Source organism: Tubulanus polymorphus, chromosome 3 (genome assembly GCF_964204645.1).
Source record: "Tubulanus polymorphus chromosome 3, tnTubPoly1.2, whole genome shotgun sequence".
Taxonomy (NCBI): domain Eukaryota; kingdom Metazoa; phylum Nemertea; class Palaeonemertea; order Tubulaniformes; family Tubulanidae; genus Tubulanus; species Tubulanus polymorphus.
The window spans coordinates 12,425,030-12,442,567 of record NC_134027.1 but is presented as its reverse complement, the minus strand read 5'-3'; the positions used below and the strand labels follow the sequence as shown (position 1 = coordinate 12,442,567).

The following is a 17,538-nucleotide window of genomic DNA, read 5'->3' as shown; positions in this document are numbered from 1 at the left end:
ACATTCCAAGCATGGGTTAGTTTCAATAATTACGGACCTGTACAAGCACATCATTTGTGCATCAACTGTGATACCTGTAAAAAATCATTGAAATCAACGACTGGTCACAGATCACGTTCCTGTGTTAGTAAACATCACACGTGGCAAAGAAATCATCAGCGTCACTCAGCAAGACAAGGCGAGAAATAAAGATAACAAATTTTCTACTATTTTCATTTATTTTCATACAGCTATATAGAATATACTATGTACAAAACAACTTTTATCAGTGACTAGATTAAAGCAAAATTGACTGAGGAGCGCAAACAGTAGACTGACCATGATGGTGTCTTACATACATTATCCTAGTATCTAAAACATGGTTGAAAGATGCTAGACGCTTGAAAGCCGTCGAATTAAATATTTGAGTGTCTGAAATTAAGTAGACTCCTTCTAACCGGTGAATGGAAAAAATGGCCAAGGCTAGGAAAAATCGCCGAGGAAGAAATGGCCAGCCAAAAATCAAATAACAAATTATCGACCATTCAATTAATTTCGCATAAATTAAATGCATAAACCTTTTGAGATGCACTGTTGAGATCATTGGTCAATTCCTGAATTTGTCCAGGAAAATAAGTTCACTGGAAATGTCTTTCAACAGGAAGAGGTATGCTCTTTTACTAAAATAAGTCAGTTTAATGTGGGAATGTGGCCAGCTAAATGAATCACACGGGCTTTGGTCGCTGCCCATGAATGATTACGAAATTTATGTAGGTACTGACTATATAGTGCTCAGCTGGCAATCGTGATATGGATGATTTCCTCTGAGGTGTTCCAAACAACATCCACTTTAGAACTCCATGGTTCACAGAGAAAAATTCAGCTTGATCTGCATCCCACTTTATATGTCATTATCAATTCGTTATATGTATTCTAATCTTTTAACTCAAATATATAACTAATAAATAATGTCGTTAACTAAAGATCAATGTCGACATCAACAATATACCAAGTTGGTTTCATTTTCAATTCTCATGAATTTTCCTTGGCCATTTTATCCTACATTCAACTCAACCAGTGTATTTTGTAAGTCTGGTGACATCAGAAATTGAATTGATATACTGCGATTCTGTGATTGATCTGTGTTTGAGTAAATCGATAACCTAGCTTGAAAGGATTTGAGTACTAAAAACAATCTTATATAATTTTACAACAATAAACCTTCTCAAACTTGGACATACTGGCAACGACACAATAGCTGCAATCACACAAGTATTTTTGGCCTGTGCGAAATTAGCCTGAACAAATTTTCAGACGGTACAAAGGGTGCCCCGTGCCTGTTTGGCCAGACAAGTTGGACCGGGCCAGAGCAAAATTTTAGCATGCGTCAAATTACTGCATGTGAATTGCAACTGGTTCCGAATTGGCTCACTTCGACAATTTGTTTAAGCATTGTTTAGTGTTGTGCAAGTGGTTTATATGTGAACACGCTCCCGAAAGTCACAGGGCAAATTTGACTAGCGCCTGATCCGGACGAAATCCTCTCCGTGTGATCGCGGCTAATGAGTTAAGTGAGGTTCGAGTAAAGGATCGGAAAAAAAGATCGGAAATCAGATATTCAAAAGCCTTGAGTAAGCCATAACCAAGTTAGACAAAGTTTACTGTACAAATATGTACTTCAGCGAAACAAATGATAAGGTCATAAAATTTCATAACTTCAATTAAATATCTAATAAATGAAAATTCACCTGGCTGGGGAAAACTTCAGGTAATAGATATAAATAAACATTGCTTTCAGCAAATGGTGACTAGGACCAGCCTAGATTGAGACTGAAGCCTAGTACACATCACGGCATAATTTATGTGTGATTAAACCTGAAAGGCTCTTCTAGCTTGAAACGCATAACACATTTTCACAAAACCCACATGTCGGTTCTGCAATACACGAAACACTCGTCGACCATGTCTGATGATCCATGTAGCTAAACAAAAAACACTTGACATTCAAATACCAATGAATAACAATGAGCAGATCAAATGAGTGATAAAAAATCGCTTCCATTTTGATAGAATTACTACTTGACTGTAAGTTTGTTTTGGAGTTTCTTGTATTGTGAATTGAAAATGAATACACACAAATCTGCTTCCTGTTTCTATGTTTTTTGATGTGTGTGCACTAGAGCTCCAGCAGCTCATTTCAAAGGAATATACAAATGGAGTCATTACAAATTTTATACACATCTAAGTAGTTTACACACAAGTGCATGCTAATGATATTCCTTGCAGATTGAAATTATCAAGCTGATGTAGATATATGACGAACAATGTCTATAATATTATTCAGTGTTAAGGAAAGTCAATAGCGATTGCAGCCTAAATGAACTTTCAAAACAGAAATGTAGGGGTATAACCTGCTGCCTGTATCCACCCTCTCAGACTCAGACACAATAACCTTTTTCATGGTTAAATCAGCAGGATCTGATTTTTCAGGCGGCGATGGAATCTTGTGACAGGAGACCCTGGTTAATGTATAAGATGAATATAAAGTATTTAGAAATTGCTATGCTGGGGTACAAAATACTCTTTCAAAATTAAAATACGTCTGTTTCAATTTGCAGAAATATTTGATTTCGAATTCAAATCTATTTTACAAGACATCTGAGATAATCAAGATATCTGGGATTATCAGATCAGTGTATAGTACTGAGGTATACATACATGGATATCTTTTTACAGTAATTATGTCATTACAATATTCAACAAATAGCATTAATAAATCAGTTAAAGCTCATGAGTACCTAAACAACCGTAGCATCATACTACAAATGTGCCAAATTTCATAAAGACCAACAAACCTTGTACTATAAGATGACAGGGAATCTATAAAATAGTTGTACATGTTGTACTAGGCACTAATGAGGTTTGACTGTTTATGGTACCAATTAAAATTCTAAAAGAAATTGCAACCTTTAAACCTTTAAACAATAGTCAGATTTTTGTTAACTCTTCTACAACACTTTTTAGCAACAATTACACATCATAAACTGTCCTAAATACGAAAAAGTTGGAAATATGTACACTTTTAACATTGAATATAAGACGGAGAAGACAATCATATATAGGCCATTATCATTAAATTCAAAATGTAAAAACAGTATAGTCTTGTATTGCAAGCCACGATCACACAAGTATTTTTGGCTCAAAACAACTGTTCACACAGGTGCCAAATGGGCCTGTGCCTGTGTGAAATAATTTGCCAGGCAAAATAATTGTTTCAGCGGGAATGCACTCTCTAAAATCTAAAAAAAACTATTTGAAACCCGGAATACATCTCTATTATGTTATTTAAGCAAACTATGTCGTCCGGTCGACAATAGATAATTTATCCTACATATGGTTTCTCTCTGATTGACTATGAATGCTATTCAACGTTTCAGTCTGTATTTAACTGGGGCCAGTCCCACAAAGGTAATTAGTGACCAGTTGCTTATGGTAACCTTTAAATTTGAATGTGTAAAATTGATGTAAAACTGCCCGATGCCGGTGCGGCTGATGCCGCCGCTGCTGCTGATGCCGCCGCTGCTGCTGCTGTTAAATCTCACCTTGTCATTTATAACACTTATTGATATCGTGCACTAACCATTGAAACGGCTTTTGTCAATGCAAATTTTTTTGTGGACAATAAAATTTCTAATCTAAAAAAAATCCCATCAGGCATGGGCCAAATTTGACTCAGGCCTGATCCGGGCCAGTTTGGCACGGGCCATATCATCCCCATGTGATCGCGGCTATAGATTCCTTTTGGTCCTGGATCTGTAGGTAATAGAGCTCACATGTTCAAATCGAAGCACATGGAAAAAGGTCTCAGTTGATGAAGTCTATGGCTGAAACAACCAATAGTAGAAATATATTGTAACTGCCCCAGATCTTATATATTTTTTTCTATACATTGTACAAGATAATAAGCCAATAGGCCAACTACGATCACCTAGCGAAAGTGAATACACAATTTTAAAGATGATCATCAATTACCAGAATACCATATATAGATTACATTACTATCAAAATTTTGCATCAAAATGTGCCTTTGAGGCGAAATTTACAAAACCATTTGATCAGATGTTGATTTAAGGGATTGCCTACTATGGTGTCAAACCATTGGAGAAAACGCCGATAGTGGAAGCAAATTTTAAATTTTTTTTGCGTGCTATGACTATACAGCTGAATGGAAACTTTTCTATGAACATTCTGTGAAATTTTCAAGTGGATGTTTTTGGAATGCTCTCATATGGAATGGATGCTGCTCTCCCAAATACTGAACTCATTCTATGATGGAGCTGATGTTAGTGGAAGTGACATTCTGGGTCATTCTCACAAAACGCAGTCCCATGGATTAAGAGACACAGTGTTAAGTTTTCCCGAAAATTGACTGGTCATATTTTGGTGTTTAAGTAAATTATCAATTAAGGAACTCAAAGTAAGCAAAGCATAGCATAGCATTGATAATATTGCATCTTCAAAAAGATGTCTCCACAAAAATTGCCCCAAAATTTGTGCACCATGGATCAGAAAGTCATAAAATGTCATTTTCGTAAGAATCTACCATAGTTACTATGACACGGAAATGTCAAATCGTTATGGAAATGACATTTTATTCTCCACGTCTAAAATACTTTTTTATGTATCTTCTTCTGACTTTGATAAAGAATTTCTAATTTCTAACTGAACTGGTTGTCTAGACGTAAATGAAATACTATAAAGAATATGGCGAGAATATTTTTTTGGAATGAATGAAAGTTGTACATAACGCAGTACACATGTATTTACACAACCAGTGCATCAGTAAATGTTACTTACTTGAACAACAATTATTTGTTGTTCAATTTTCACAAGAGTTTTACATTATCATGTACAACCATTGCAGTTCTACCATAAGAAAAACCTGTGAAGAAAGCTGATATATCCATGAAATGAATATTTTCCTACAAATTCAATATGTAACATAAATAGGACTGAATCATCTCACACATGCTAGTTTGGGTTAAGGCAAATGCATTCCAAATTTGAGAAAAACCATTTGGCAGGGGCAAACTCCGTATAGGGGTTTGAATTTAATCTCAACTCAATTATTTGACAGCTTGGAAAAATATGTAGAATGTTTAAGGATTACCTTATATGACAATAGATTGTGCATGGGCCTAGTAAGCATAAAAAAAAGAAATTATTCGTTCATCTGGTTACCTGAATGGTCTTTCTATCTATTATGCAAATTAGTGCGATGTATACACTGATTAATCTCTTCATCAGCCGCGATCACACAAGAATTTTATTTTTGGCCAAATTTGGCCCGACAAAAAAAGTCGGACCAGGACCGAGCCAAATGATTGCGTTTGAATTGCAACTGGCACCGGAAATGACCCACTCCACTTTGTTTGAGCATTGTTTAGTATCGAGTGAATGGTTTGCGTGTGAATGCACTCTCTAATTAGACACAGGCCAAATTTGGCCCGAGTCTGATCCATGACAATTTGGCCCGGGCCAAATCCTGTCCGTGTGATCGCGGCTAATGTCTAGCTTTTTATATGTCGCTCAATAGTATTCGTTGCTAAGATTTTTTATGATATTGTTTAAGGCCGTGTCAAAAAACCTTTGAAACCATCAATATACAGACGAAAACTGAATTTGGGTTAAAGATAACATAAATTAGACATATTGAAACTTATTAGATATATCAAAATGTAATTAGTATATGGCACTGCTGCTGCTACTTGGTGCTAAGTAGTGTCCAAGTCCACAATTTACTAATAATGCAATAACTATAAGCTGATGGTTAAACGATAATCTTATTGCGTACCCGATATACAAGTCTTCCACAAATATACTTGCATTTCAAATAACAATTGAGTTAAAGTGGCTTAATTAGTTTAATGCAGACTTTATCCAGTGCAGAAATTATGGTCCATTTGTATGCAGAATATGATTGTTAATCATATACCGATTAATTCCATCAGTCATCATCACAGTTAAGCAAGTATATTCATAACATTCTTCTCAAGTGAGACATAACTTAAATCATCCCTTTGGGCGTGCCAAAAAAGTTAAGCCACTGCCAATATCAGTTCAACAAAAACTAATATGAAATTTAGATATGTATATGAGTAGTAGACGGAATATTAATGAAAATTTACCTAATATTCATTACTGTACTTAATTTATACACCCGTGAATGAAAATATACATGTATTCAAAAGAGCAAAGTGAATGAAATATTTCTAAATGAAATTCAGTTAGCCTAACTGTCATTTACATACATACTAATTGTCTTGACTGAATTACTTTGGAACAAACTTAATGTGCTGCTTTAAGGGTCTTAATGTTTTCAGCAATTCTGTGTATCTTAGTTGCTAGGTTAACACTAAATAAACTAGAAAGTTGACAGATACCAATGACTGTAAATCGGAAAAGATCCTTCAGTGAGTTACATAAGCACTCAAAATACTGGTTTTACAGAATGGGTTCAATTAAATGAACCAAGTGAACCTCATACGCCTTCTAGCAGGACAATATCAACTATTGCACTTCTTTTTCTAGATAGCACCTTCGGAACCTCTCGATTGGTGACTCCAAAACAAAACAATTGAACAATGTTACATTTGTTCTAAAATTACCAAAAAAACTACCATAAACACAAATTTATTGAAACTACGAGGAATTTCAATCGGATTGTGTTGCTTGATTTTCACTTGGTTTCATCTTTAGCGCTGAGTCGCATTACTTCCTGTGACAATGTTTCAAGATCCTACAAAATCAAATAATGAAAATGATTAAAAGTGATGCCATTGGAATCAGTTGGAATAAAACCGGGTAACAGACTGGCATGAATTAAAGCCCTGTGGTGCGTGCGACAACAAATCCACCCCTTTCATCAAGCTGGCATCAGGAAAATACTGTATATCTAAATATCCTAATGTAGTAATCTATTAGGCCAAAAACCAATTAGAGCTATGCTATAGCCAATACTCTTGGTCGATGAAAATGTTTGTAATTTGTATCTAATGAATCAAGAGAGCACATTTCCATCATGCCATACCCCCACAAGAAACACTGTATTTTGACTATGGAATATTATCATGCGGACAAGTTCTTAGTAGATCCACAACAGTTTAATTTGGATTATCAGGGGCGGATCAAAGTGGAGGGTGCAGGGGATGTGCACCCCCTACTGCCCTGAAATTCTAGGGAAAAATGAAAAATATGAAACTGATACATAAACAGTTTAGATTCATAAGCTTGTTCTCTGTCTTTCGAAAAATAAGTAAACGTTTTCCCGACCAGTTTCCTTTCAGGATGCCCTCCTTTTAAACAATTATATTATATGCTTTATTTTGGAGATAAACCTTTCTCTGAATCAGATCCCAGATCCGCCCCTGATTAATTAGTTTGTGTTGAATCAATCATCGAAGAGTGCCAGTTTATGAATTAATAATTTATTTATTTGTCATGAGTCTATGAGCAATAATATCAATTACCAGTTTTGCTCACATCTTTGTACATATATAAAGTATAGAGTAACCACATAGTTAGGTGAGTTTAGGGAATTGAGGACAAGATATTGTTTGGAAAAAGAAAACAATTGAATTCCAAAGATTATGGTTATTAAAGACTTAAATAAGAAGGGCCTCCTAATATTCATAGAAAAATTGACCCAAAACTGTAGACTATAGAACAGGATCAACGCCCAAAATGCCTATTTCGCGCACAAACACGACTCTGGCTTACATCAGTCAAAATGTTAAGGCACATCATCCTCCCATCTTAAATCCACAAATCAAGTTATGAGTAAATTGGTCCAAAACAGTAGAATTCAGATGGGCTTCCAGATCACCCGCCAGTCGTCACAATATATGTACATGTACATGTACTATGTATGAAATTGACACCATAACCATTTCAATTCAGGTTGGGATGTATATGCTGAAATATCCATTTACAGTCATTATTATTGGAATAAGCAAAATATGCAACAAATAAAACATCAGTAACACTTGAAAAGGAGCCTCATTCACGACAGAAGAGGTTGGAAACATGTACGTTCATATGAATTAATCATTTTCTAATATCGATGCTGCTGAAAATAAAAAAACTGAGCAAATGGAGCTATTCAGTGCCATTTAGAATAATTCAATAGCTGAATGATGTTACCTGCAGCTCAATAGCTGTAGGTAGAGGAAACCCTGAAAAGCAAATACATAATACATAATTATCTTTAAGTCAAGCTTAGAATAGTATTCTAGAGTAGTCATTAGCTAACTAGAAGCCTGTGGCCTTGCAAAGTCTAACCATCAGAAAAATTTCATTTGCATTGAACCACAAAAAATTTGAAGCAAATACATAATACATAATTATCTTTAAGTCAAGCTTAGAATAGTATTCTAGAGTAGTCATTAGCTAACTAGAAGCCTGTGGCCTTGCAAAGTCTAACCATCAGAAAAATTTCATTTGCATTGAACCACAAAAAATTTGAAGCTTAGAATCTCTTCAAAGGAATTCTTCAAGTACCGTCCCTGACAAACTAGACGAATTTACGGACAACTAAATAGCCTCGAAAAATTGCCTAGTGTTTCCCCTGCTTAACACACTTCATTAACAACTGTAGTCTCGCACTAGCGAACTGGATGTGCGCACAAGTACACCACTCAGCAGCCTCAACTAAATAGCCGAAACCATCGTGTCACTAGCATGTAACCAGCATACATATCATTTTTGATAAAGTTATCGCAACATGGCCTAGGCCAGCAGGGATCGATCAATCACCAAGTCACAGCACTTCAATGCAATGTTGCTCGTATTCGACAAAATCTGGTCTACCTGTATATGGTGTTATTATCATGCAAACGGGTATGGCATTGCATTTATCTGTGCATTAATACACAAGTTTTTTTTTCGTCAAAATCACCACTGGTATGCGAATATAGAAATTCAAATAAGTTCAAATGAATTAATTTTGTAATAAATCTAGGGAAAATCATAGACAAAATTCATTACTAGCTTATTTGTTAAAAGCTGCAACCACACGGAGACAATTTTGGCCAGTGCCAAATTGGCACAGATCAGGCCAGAGACAAATTTGGCCCGTGCCTAATTAGAAAGCTCACTCACACACAAACCACTCAATCGAAACAATGCACAAACAACGCTAAGTTATTTCTGGAACCAGTTGCAATTCAAACACAATCGTTTGTCCTGTGCTAAGATTTGGCTCGGGCCTGGTCTAACGTTTTAGGTCAGCCAAAATTACTACATGCTGACTTGGACATGCCGCAAATTGTATCAAGCTCCAGGTTTGTAGAGCCTTTGGATTCGTATGTCATACAAAAAGAGAAGCAGGACAGGGAAAGAGGGAGAATAACTATGAAAGTAGATTTTTGTCGAGACCGGAGAGGTAATAGAAAGTGTTTCTATTAGTGTAGTCAACTACAAGATGAGAATACTAATCATCTGTCAGAAACCCTTGAGTAGATCTACATTTATCCATTCACTTGTTAGTATCACTGGCAACAGATCATTGTCCAGGAACATTGAATGGCTGTATCCAGGCAATGAATGTCATCATTTGACATTCATCGATAGCTTATTACATCAGGTTTATCAGCAGATACTATTGGTTATTGCATTCAGGTAAGATTATCAGCTCATCCCACATTCCCTCGACTTTTTTGAGCCCCCCAGAACTCCCCGTAATAATGGGCTTGGTAACCAGGGACGGATCTAGGGTCCAATTTTGACTGCCTCACCAAAGAAAAAGCACACTTTTCGAAAAAGAGGCACATCATCATGAAGCATGTGAGACAATCTAAATCTGCTACTGGTAACTAGAAAGGATTTACTGACTTATGTAACCAGCCCACTGAAAGACCTCCAGAATTACTTTTAATGGGAAAACAAAGAGTTTTATTGTGCAAATTAGCATCTTACTTCAATTCACTAGGGTCAAACCAAAATAACAGGCCAATAGTCATGATGGTCGAATATATTTTGCTTCTTCCAAGTTGGAATCGGTACATGGGAATTGGTGCTAACCTTAAATTGACATAAGGCTTGCTATTAGGACCTGTGGCCAAAATTAACCGATACACATGCACCATGCCATGTGGTTACTGCAGCGCTGTAGGACAGGGTAAGGATTTGAGCTATCAGCCATCAGTTATCTCAGCTTCAACATAAGTACCTACGCACCAGAAAGGACCTTTTTAGTAAGTCCGATGTTATTTCCCCGGCGTTATGCACGAGTCATTAGGGGCCGTACATAAAAGGCATCCACGCTGTAGGAGGGAGGGGATTTTAGATTTTTTGGACTTTAGTGGACAAGGGGGGTCCTCTGATATGGATGTCCATCTTGAAAGAAGAGGTCACTAGTTTAGGGACATCTTATAATACCAGGTTAAGGGAATAAATTTAAATACGTTAATAAAAGTTAAGTTTTTTTATGCTGCATCAAATCCTTATCAAATGTGAAACTTAAACCCCACTGTCCGTTGGACAAGGGGGAGGGGGGTCAAGCTGATATGGATTTTACGTGGACATAGGGGGAGGGGGTCATATTTTCTATATTTTGTGTTGACATCTTTTATGGACAGCCCCTTAGGGGTTTGCCACTGGATGAGAACAAACTTTGTAGATTAAAAGATTAAAAGCATGTCAAGATTCATTCAATGAATCTTCCATTCCTTTGCCAAGCAATTCATTACATTATTTGATTACAGCACTGAAGTTATCTGCGCCTTTGCGACAAAAAATAGTCGATCAAACAAGAAATTAAACCATCAACTACGTATCTCTAAAACATGTTCAGATGAAGATCATACCGCATATGCAATAAATTTCAGCTCTTGACACATACTCAAATTTCCAGTCCATTGACCAAATAAGGCATGTAAGTTTAATGCATACAGCTTCAACAGAGCTAGGAATCTTATCCATATTGACATTGTTTCAATACATTCTAACATAAAGCACTAAACGTTCCATTTCTTTTCTTCATAGTACAGCACACTGAAAACATCGATTAGTTACAATTGATTTAGGTTTGAAATGAAAATCGTAGGCCTCCTTGGCACTCAGTTGAAATTTGGTGCTAGCACTAATTATTCCCAGGGAATCTATTTGATACCCAGAATAACCCTTATTGCTAGCACCAAATTATTCTATGTCTATGAAACCGAACCCTGGTCAATAAAATGTATTCAACCCTAACATGGATACAACATTATCTATTCAAATGTTCAGTGTATATGATTAAAACATTTTTTTCATCATTCTACCAGGCTTTAATGCGTAGTTCGATCTGTAAATAATCCAACTTTGGGATACAAAATACAGCTTTAGCCATCAGCAACTTGGCTTTTTGGCCGAATGGTTTTAAAGAAGCCAAGTTAAGAATGGAAAATTATCTTTTGGCCGGAGAAAGAAATATGAAAACAACAGATTGCAATAAGGTGTTAACATAAAAATATCCATTTGCTGATTTTAATCATATAAAACATTGCAACATAAAATATCCCCGAGCACTCATGAGCTGGCCTACTCATTCCTACCTCAAATAGAGAACAATTCAAATTTGATTTATAGGAATCATAAAATTTGAAATTGAGAAATGATGATGCTCTGAACATTGTCCGATGCTGCAAAGTACTGGAGCTTTTTCAAATCTGTAGCAATAAAATCTTCTGGATTTTATTTCATCAATCAATTACTTTTAATGGTCTGCTGGCTGTTCTATGAAATTGGAGTAAAGCATCTGCTTAATGTGGTGGACTCCAAATGAAACTTTGCTTCAGCAGTTCCTGTCTTTAAACTACAACGCCATGCAAAAAGTTCATCAGGTAAAATATCTCCATCGAATCTATTTTGCTGAAATATTAACCACTACATATAAACTACTCTGTTTTTGTGATAAAATGTCACTGATAAAAGAGGATTGACTGATATCTTGTGTAACAACTTGCGTACCCAGTAAAGCCATAAATCCGAAAGCCAAAACCGACTTGTGTTGATATATTCCAATGCCTCAGTTCGCCAGCAATTGAACACAAAATACAGCCATAAAACAAGCGAGAAAAGCATTTCTGTTTGTGGCTCATGTCTTGCTGCGTGCGCTAGGCTTAAGATGATACTAGCTAAAACCACCAGGTCAATTTTACAGATTACATGCAGGGAAGATCATTGAAAACTGAAAGACTGCCCAAAAAAAATTCTAATTATAGAATAATCTAGCTGCAAAGGATGGCATCTTGGTGACACATACGGTGCAACCATTATTGAAATTCTATACTGAGTCTGCTGCCAGGATGAATGATACGTATGTGTCAGCAAACGAATGAACGAAAATCTAATTTCAGAGTACGGTTATTTATAGAACTGCAGATACAGATTGATCAATCAAGAAACTTATCAAATCTTGTCAGAGCAGCACGGTGGTAGTAGCGGTTGTCGTGGTTGTGATGGTATAAGCCACCTGCCTGTGAATGTGACAGTCAGAGTGATGAAAAGTTTGTCGCTTTCAATCAATATATATATACAGCCATAACAGATATCAGCAGATAGAAAGGCTAAGATAGCCTTGAAAGGACACTTGTCCCTCAGAGAAGTTTAAGTGCTAGGACATAAAGATCGCAATTTACATAGTTGATGAAGTCCCACCTTTATGTCAGCCTGAAAAAATTTGAGCAACTATCTAAAGATATTCATTCATTGATGACACTTTTTTGTTACTTCTCATTCAAAATATTCCAAACTTAGGCTTAATTGCGGGAAAATGTAGCGATGGATTTTATGCGACTAGTTATTCTATTAACTGAACAAATTTCATAGGCCTACCTACATTGTGTAGATCCAAAATCATGAAATTGCACCTCTATGCATCTGATTTTTAAAGAATTTCTAGGGGAGCACCCCTAGAACCCAAAACTCAATAGAACGTGCAGGTGTGCCTTCTAGAAGTTCATCTGAGACCTGATCAGTTCATGAATCTGACTGACTGATTTGCCAACATAATGAATGATAGTTTGACATATTACTCATGGTACTTTTGTGTGTAAACTAGACTTACAATGCCCGCAATACACTCTCCCCTGGAAGCCATGGACCACATACTGCAACACATCTTCACAATTTTCAAAATTTAAATACTGCCGTCAGTGACATCATTATCATCATTCATATCAGTTTTGTTGCCAGGGGTAGAATCATGTGACCTTGAAACTTTGCCAAGGGATGTATCATTCCATTGGCTACATATCTGCAACACAGCTTGATTAAAAAATCTTCATATCTTATAAAATGTTATCACACTGATAAGCATTTGGAATGGAACAACAGGATATGAATGAATATCATGAAACCTGATAGGCAACATATAATATCAGAATGCACAATTTCATGTTATGAATTTTTGAATGTATGATTGCTTTTTTCAATTCTAAATTGGAACAGAACAAATTCTAACCGTTCTAAATAAAGTAGCGTGAATGCAGCTACAAGTTGAATGAAAATTGGCAAAAATTTGGAAAAGTGTGCACTGAAAACAGTGCCTATTTGCCACATATGATGGCATCAGAAAAAATTTTTGATATCTTGCCAGTTGATGGTTTAGTTGGCCAGGACTTGCCAGAAAAGTTTGAACAGTGATCACCTAGCAAAACCCGGCCAGTCAAAGCAGGATAACCAATCAGCTCCTGAGAGAAGTAACATGATTATACACCATATCGTGATTGTGTGACAAATTGATGGTGACTTTATCAACACGGCAAACTGATGAAAGTGGGAGTGATAAACCTGGGAGTGTGTACTCTAAAGAATACTGGACTGGACTGGTCTTTAACCTTATGGAAATCTGGCTAAAACAGGAGGAGTGCTTACTATACACACCTATACCCATCAGTATATCATCAGCTATGCAGGGATTATCGACATAATGGAATGAAACTTTCAAACAGGCACACTTGGTAACTATGCGCTATTTCTTGGACAATTCACCCTCCACTGAAGTCATTACAATCTAGAACAAGGCTACATCAACATGGTAATTCTTTCAAACGAGCAAAAAATTCTTATAATAGACATTCAAGTATTTAGGAATCGTAATTAGAGAGACATATTACTGACCTAGAAAAAATGTTTTAAATCATCATTGCTGACATCTTAGTCTAATAGTAATGGGAGGGGTTGGGTATTCTTTAATGAAACAACCAGGTAAGACGATAATTAAATCAATCAGAGGCTGGTAGTTCTTCAATTTCTAGGACACTACAAAGTTTACTCACCAAGATATCCATAAGTTCAGTTGTAACGGGACTGGGTGGGTGTTAACAACTTCCGGATAGGATATTCATCGTGTTAGTGTATATGCTGAAATCACATATTGAAATCACTGGCGCTAAGGTTCTCAGTGAAAAAGCCATAGGCCTATCCGATTGTAAGTTTACCACCAACGATTTTATGGCTTACTGTCTGTTGACTTGTTTGACGAAGTTCATCAACATCAAAGTTGATATAGGTCTCTGATTATTGATTATTTGCAACGTATTTTTTAGCCACAGATCTTGCAGAATGATAAAACCTATCTGAGGCAAGCAAAATCCAGGGCAGTGCTCTAAGAGGTCGTCAAAGAAAGATAACTTCCAAAAATGTGTGGATATGCAGTAAAAAGGCCAATCTGTTCCCGACAATATTCAGTCTATGAAAGCGACATTGCCAATGTGAACGTATTGATCTCATCACTGCTAAGCAGCAATAGTCAATAGCTGCGATCACACGAGCATTTTTGGCCCGACCAAAAACGTCGGACCAGGTCCGAGCCAAATTTTAGCACCAGACAAATGATTGCGTTTGAATTGCAACTGGCACCGGAAATGATCCACTTCGCTTTCTTTGAGCATTGTTTAGTATCGAGTGAATGGTTTGCGTGCGAACGCGCTCTCTAATTAGGCACGGGCCAAATTTGGCCCGAGCCTGATCCGTGCCAATGGCAATGATGCTCCTCCACAATAGAACTAGAGCTACAAAATCGAAGAGATAAAAATCAACTTTGTAATTAGTTAATGAATTACTATGAGCTTGAATAGCATAAAATCCACGCTTCGAAAGTTTTACTACTTCGGTGGAATATTCATTGAATTTCAAAAGTTATTTTGCTTCCGCTTTTGCTTTCAAAAGTTGGAAATCAGTAAGTTGACGAAAATATGGACTTAACTAACGCAAAAGTCAATAAAAATTCACTAATAGATCGCCTACATCAAGAAATAATACCTCAACAAAATTTTCACATTTATGTCAGCTCCGCTTCGAGTTCCAGCAACTGAGTCCGATTAGCGGGATATGATTTCCCGCCAGTTGCTTCCCCGCTTACGTCAGTTACAGTTACTGGTATTTGAACCGATGCTCACATAACAAATTAAAATGATATAGCTACATCAAACAAAGTAGACAGCTCGTGTCATAAGCAATCCAATGAGTGTTTAATTTTTCTTTGAAAGTGAAGTATCAATTAGAAATACAAAGTGAATTTCACTTCACATTTTCACTTATTTCATGTGGAAATCTTCATTTCTCAATTTAAGTTGTTAAGTATTTTACTAAACAACTCATCGACATTTAATCACATTTTCATGAGGACATTTGCACGTATTTACAGTAATTACTGTCTAATTTAAATCACACACAATAAGCTCCAATGATAGACCGTAAAATATTGTAAATATGACTGACCATCCATGTTTATCTGTATTTCGACTTAATAATGATAAAAGTATAATAATATGGTCTTATATAGCGCTAAATCCAGGAAGCTGCTTAGAGCGCTTAACATTTCCGGCATTATTACCCCAGCTGTTTTTCTAATACTATAACATGTATCAGTCATCTCTTCCTGGGGAGTAGTAACACCGAGTGGCTAACAAACGCTCAGGAGTTATCTATCAGGCCAGGTACCCATCTACTCCCGGGTGGAGAGAGGCAATGAGGATAAGCGTCTTGCCTGAAAAACAGTATTGTAAGGGGTTCGAACCCACGACCTGGCTTACCAGAGCTCAAAACTGTAACCACTCGGCCACACCGCTCCACAAAATCAAATAACCATTTTGTTCCTGGTAGGTGCAATAGGATTGTAACAGACACTAAATAACCATCAACCATTAAGCAATTCAAATCAAATCAAACAAATAAGAATGACAATCCCGATTTCTAAATAAAAACAGGGAAAGTAGGCAACTCTCCATTAATCTTCGTTATTATCTGTAAGAACTTCATGACTAAATGACTCGCTGAATATTTGAGCGTGTTCTATTTTCAGATCTTGCACCGGTGAACGGATGTTTATTCAACGCATTCAAGAAAGTTATTTCAGAACACACAAAACGATATATCAAAATCTATCATTACTATCATTACAGGTAGCATTATCTTCTAAGAACAGCGAAAAACAAATCAATGAAACTGATCGAAATCTATCATTTTTCTTAGTGGTAAAATGCTTAACATTGAAAGACTGGAGAAGAATGCGGTCCAGAGTCCCCGAAGAGACATTGATCCCATCAGTTAAAGCACAAGGAAGAGCTGGGATCACTTGAATTTGATCTTATTCATAGGACAACCAAGCAAACACACAATAAACAATCAATGTAAATCTAGACAGCTAGCTTACTGTTAGGATCGACAACTATTTGAAAAGGAAGACCGCAACAGCATTGATGGAATTGTATCCAAAGTGACAGGATAAGCAAGAAGAGATGAGTGACGCTTAAGTGAGGGCTTAAGGGTATTCCGTCGTAAGAATTTACGTGACAATGAAACCGATTTTCAATACCAATTGCATGCAAGATTTCAGCAAGAGCTGGACAAGAAAAAACACAATTTAATGCTACAAACCCTTCAACCCTAACAACATTTTTACTATCGACCTCACTATCTAATATGCCTCGAATAGGTCTTGAATATTTTTTGGACGCTGTGATAGCCGTTACAATAATTCTTATATATATCGATACCTGCTTTTCGTTATTTAAGGTGTGAGTCAATATGTACTAGGTCAATCAATATCGGTGTTTCAAAATAAGTAACAATTACAATTGTGAATTTTGGCGTTTATTTTGTAATCAAATATATTTCATATTCTCTTATTTCTTTTTGATTAGATAAATCTTTTCGAGGTTGTGCACTACGTCACCAGTATATCGGGGCTAGACTGGTTTCTGGTCAATTCGATTCAATAATCGATGTTCAAATTCAAAATAACTTTATTGAGCCTTAATTTTATATAATTTGATCCTTAATATTATACGATTTAATAATTTATCATTTATATCATTTATTGTTGAAAATATATTTGCTATTTTTTTAAGATATCAATAATATCAATAAAAGTTCTCATGTTATCGTTTCTTTTAGTTCCATAGGCTCAAGAGTTAAAACTAGTGCACTTCCAATAGTTCAAACCTAGACTAAAATCATAGCTGAGAACTATAAAACTAGGTCCACTGATCACTAAATACTGAATCTAACTCC

General features: G+C 36.2%; 1 protein-coding gene and 1 long non-coding RNA gene across 7 annotated transcripts in view; one reads left to right on the top strand and one right to left on the bottom strand.

The window, feature by feature from the left end:
• Positions 1 to 210: 210 nt before the first annotated feature.
• Positions 211 to 17,538, bottom strand: part of LOC141902937 (GRIP1-associated protein 1-like) — a 92,690-nt gene continuing 75,362 nt past the window's right edge. For all 6 annotated transcript variants that reach the window (XM_074790910.1, XM_074790912.1, XM_074790911.1 and 3 more), the window contains one exon: positions 211 to 6,778. In XM_074790910.1, coding sequence (XP_074647011.1) covers positions 6,719 to 6,778 — 60 coding nt within the window. In that variant the 3' untranslated portion in view covers positions 211 to 6,718. The remainder of the gene's footprint in view (positions 6,779 to 17,538) is intronic.
• Positions 13,952 to 16,572, top strand: LOC141902840 (uncharacterized). Its single transcript, XR_012618957.1, has 3 exons — positions 13,952 to 13,982; positions 16,328 to 16,371; positions 16,498 to 16,572. It is a non-coding gene; the product is annotated as an uncharacterized LOC141902840 (long non-coding RNA).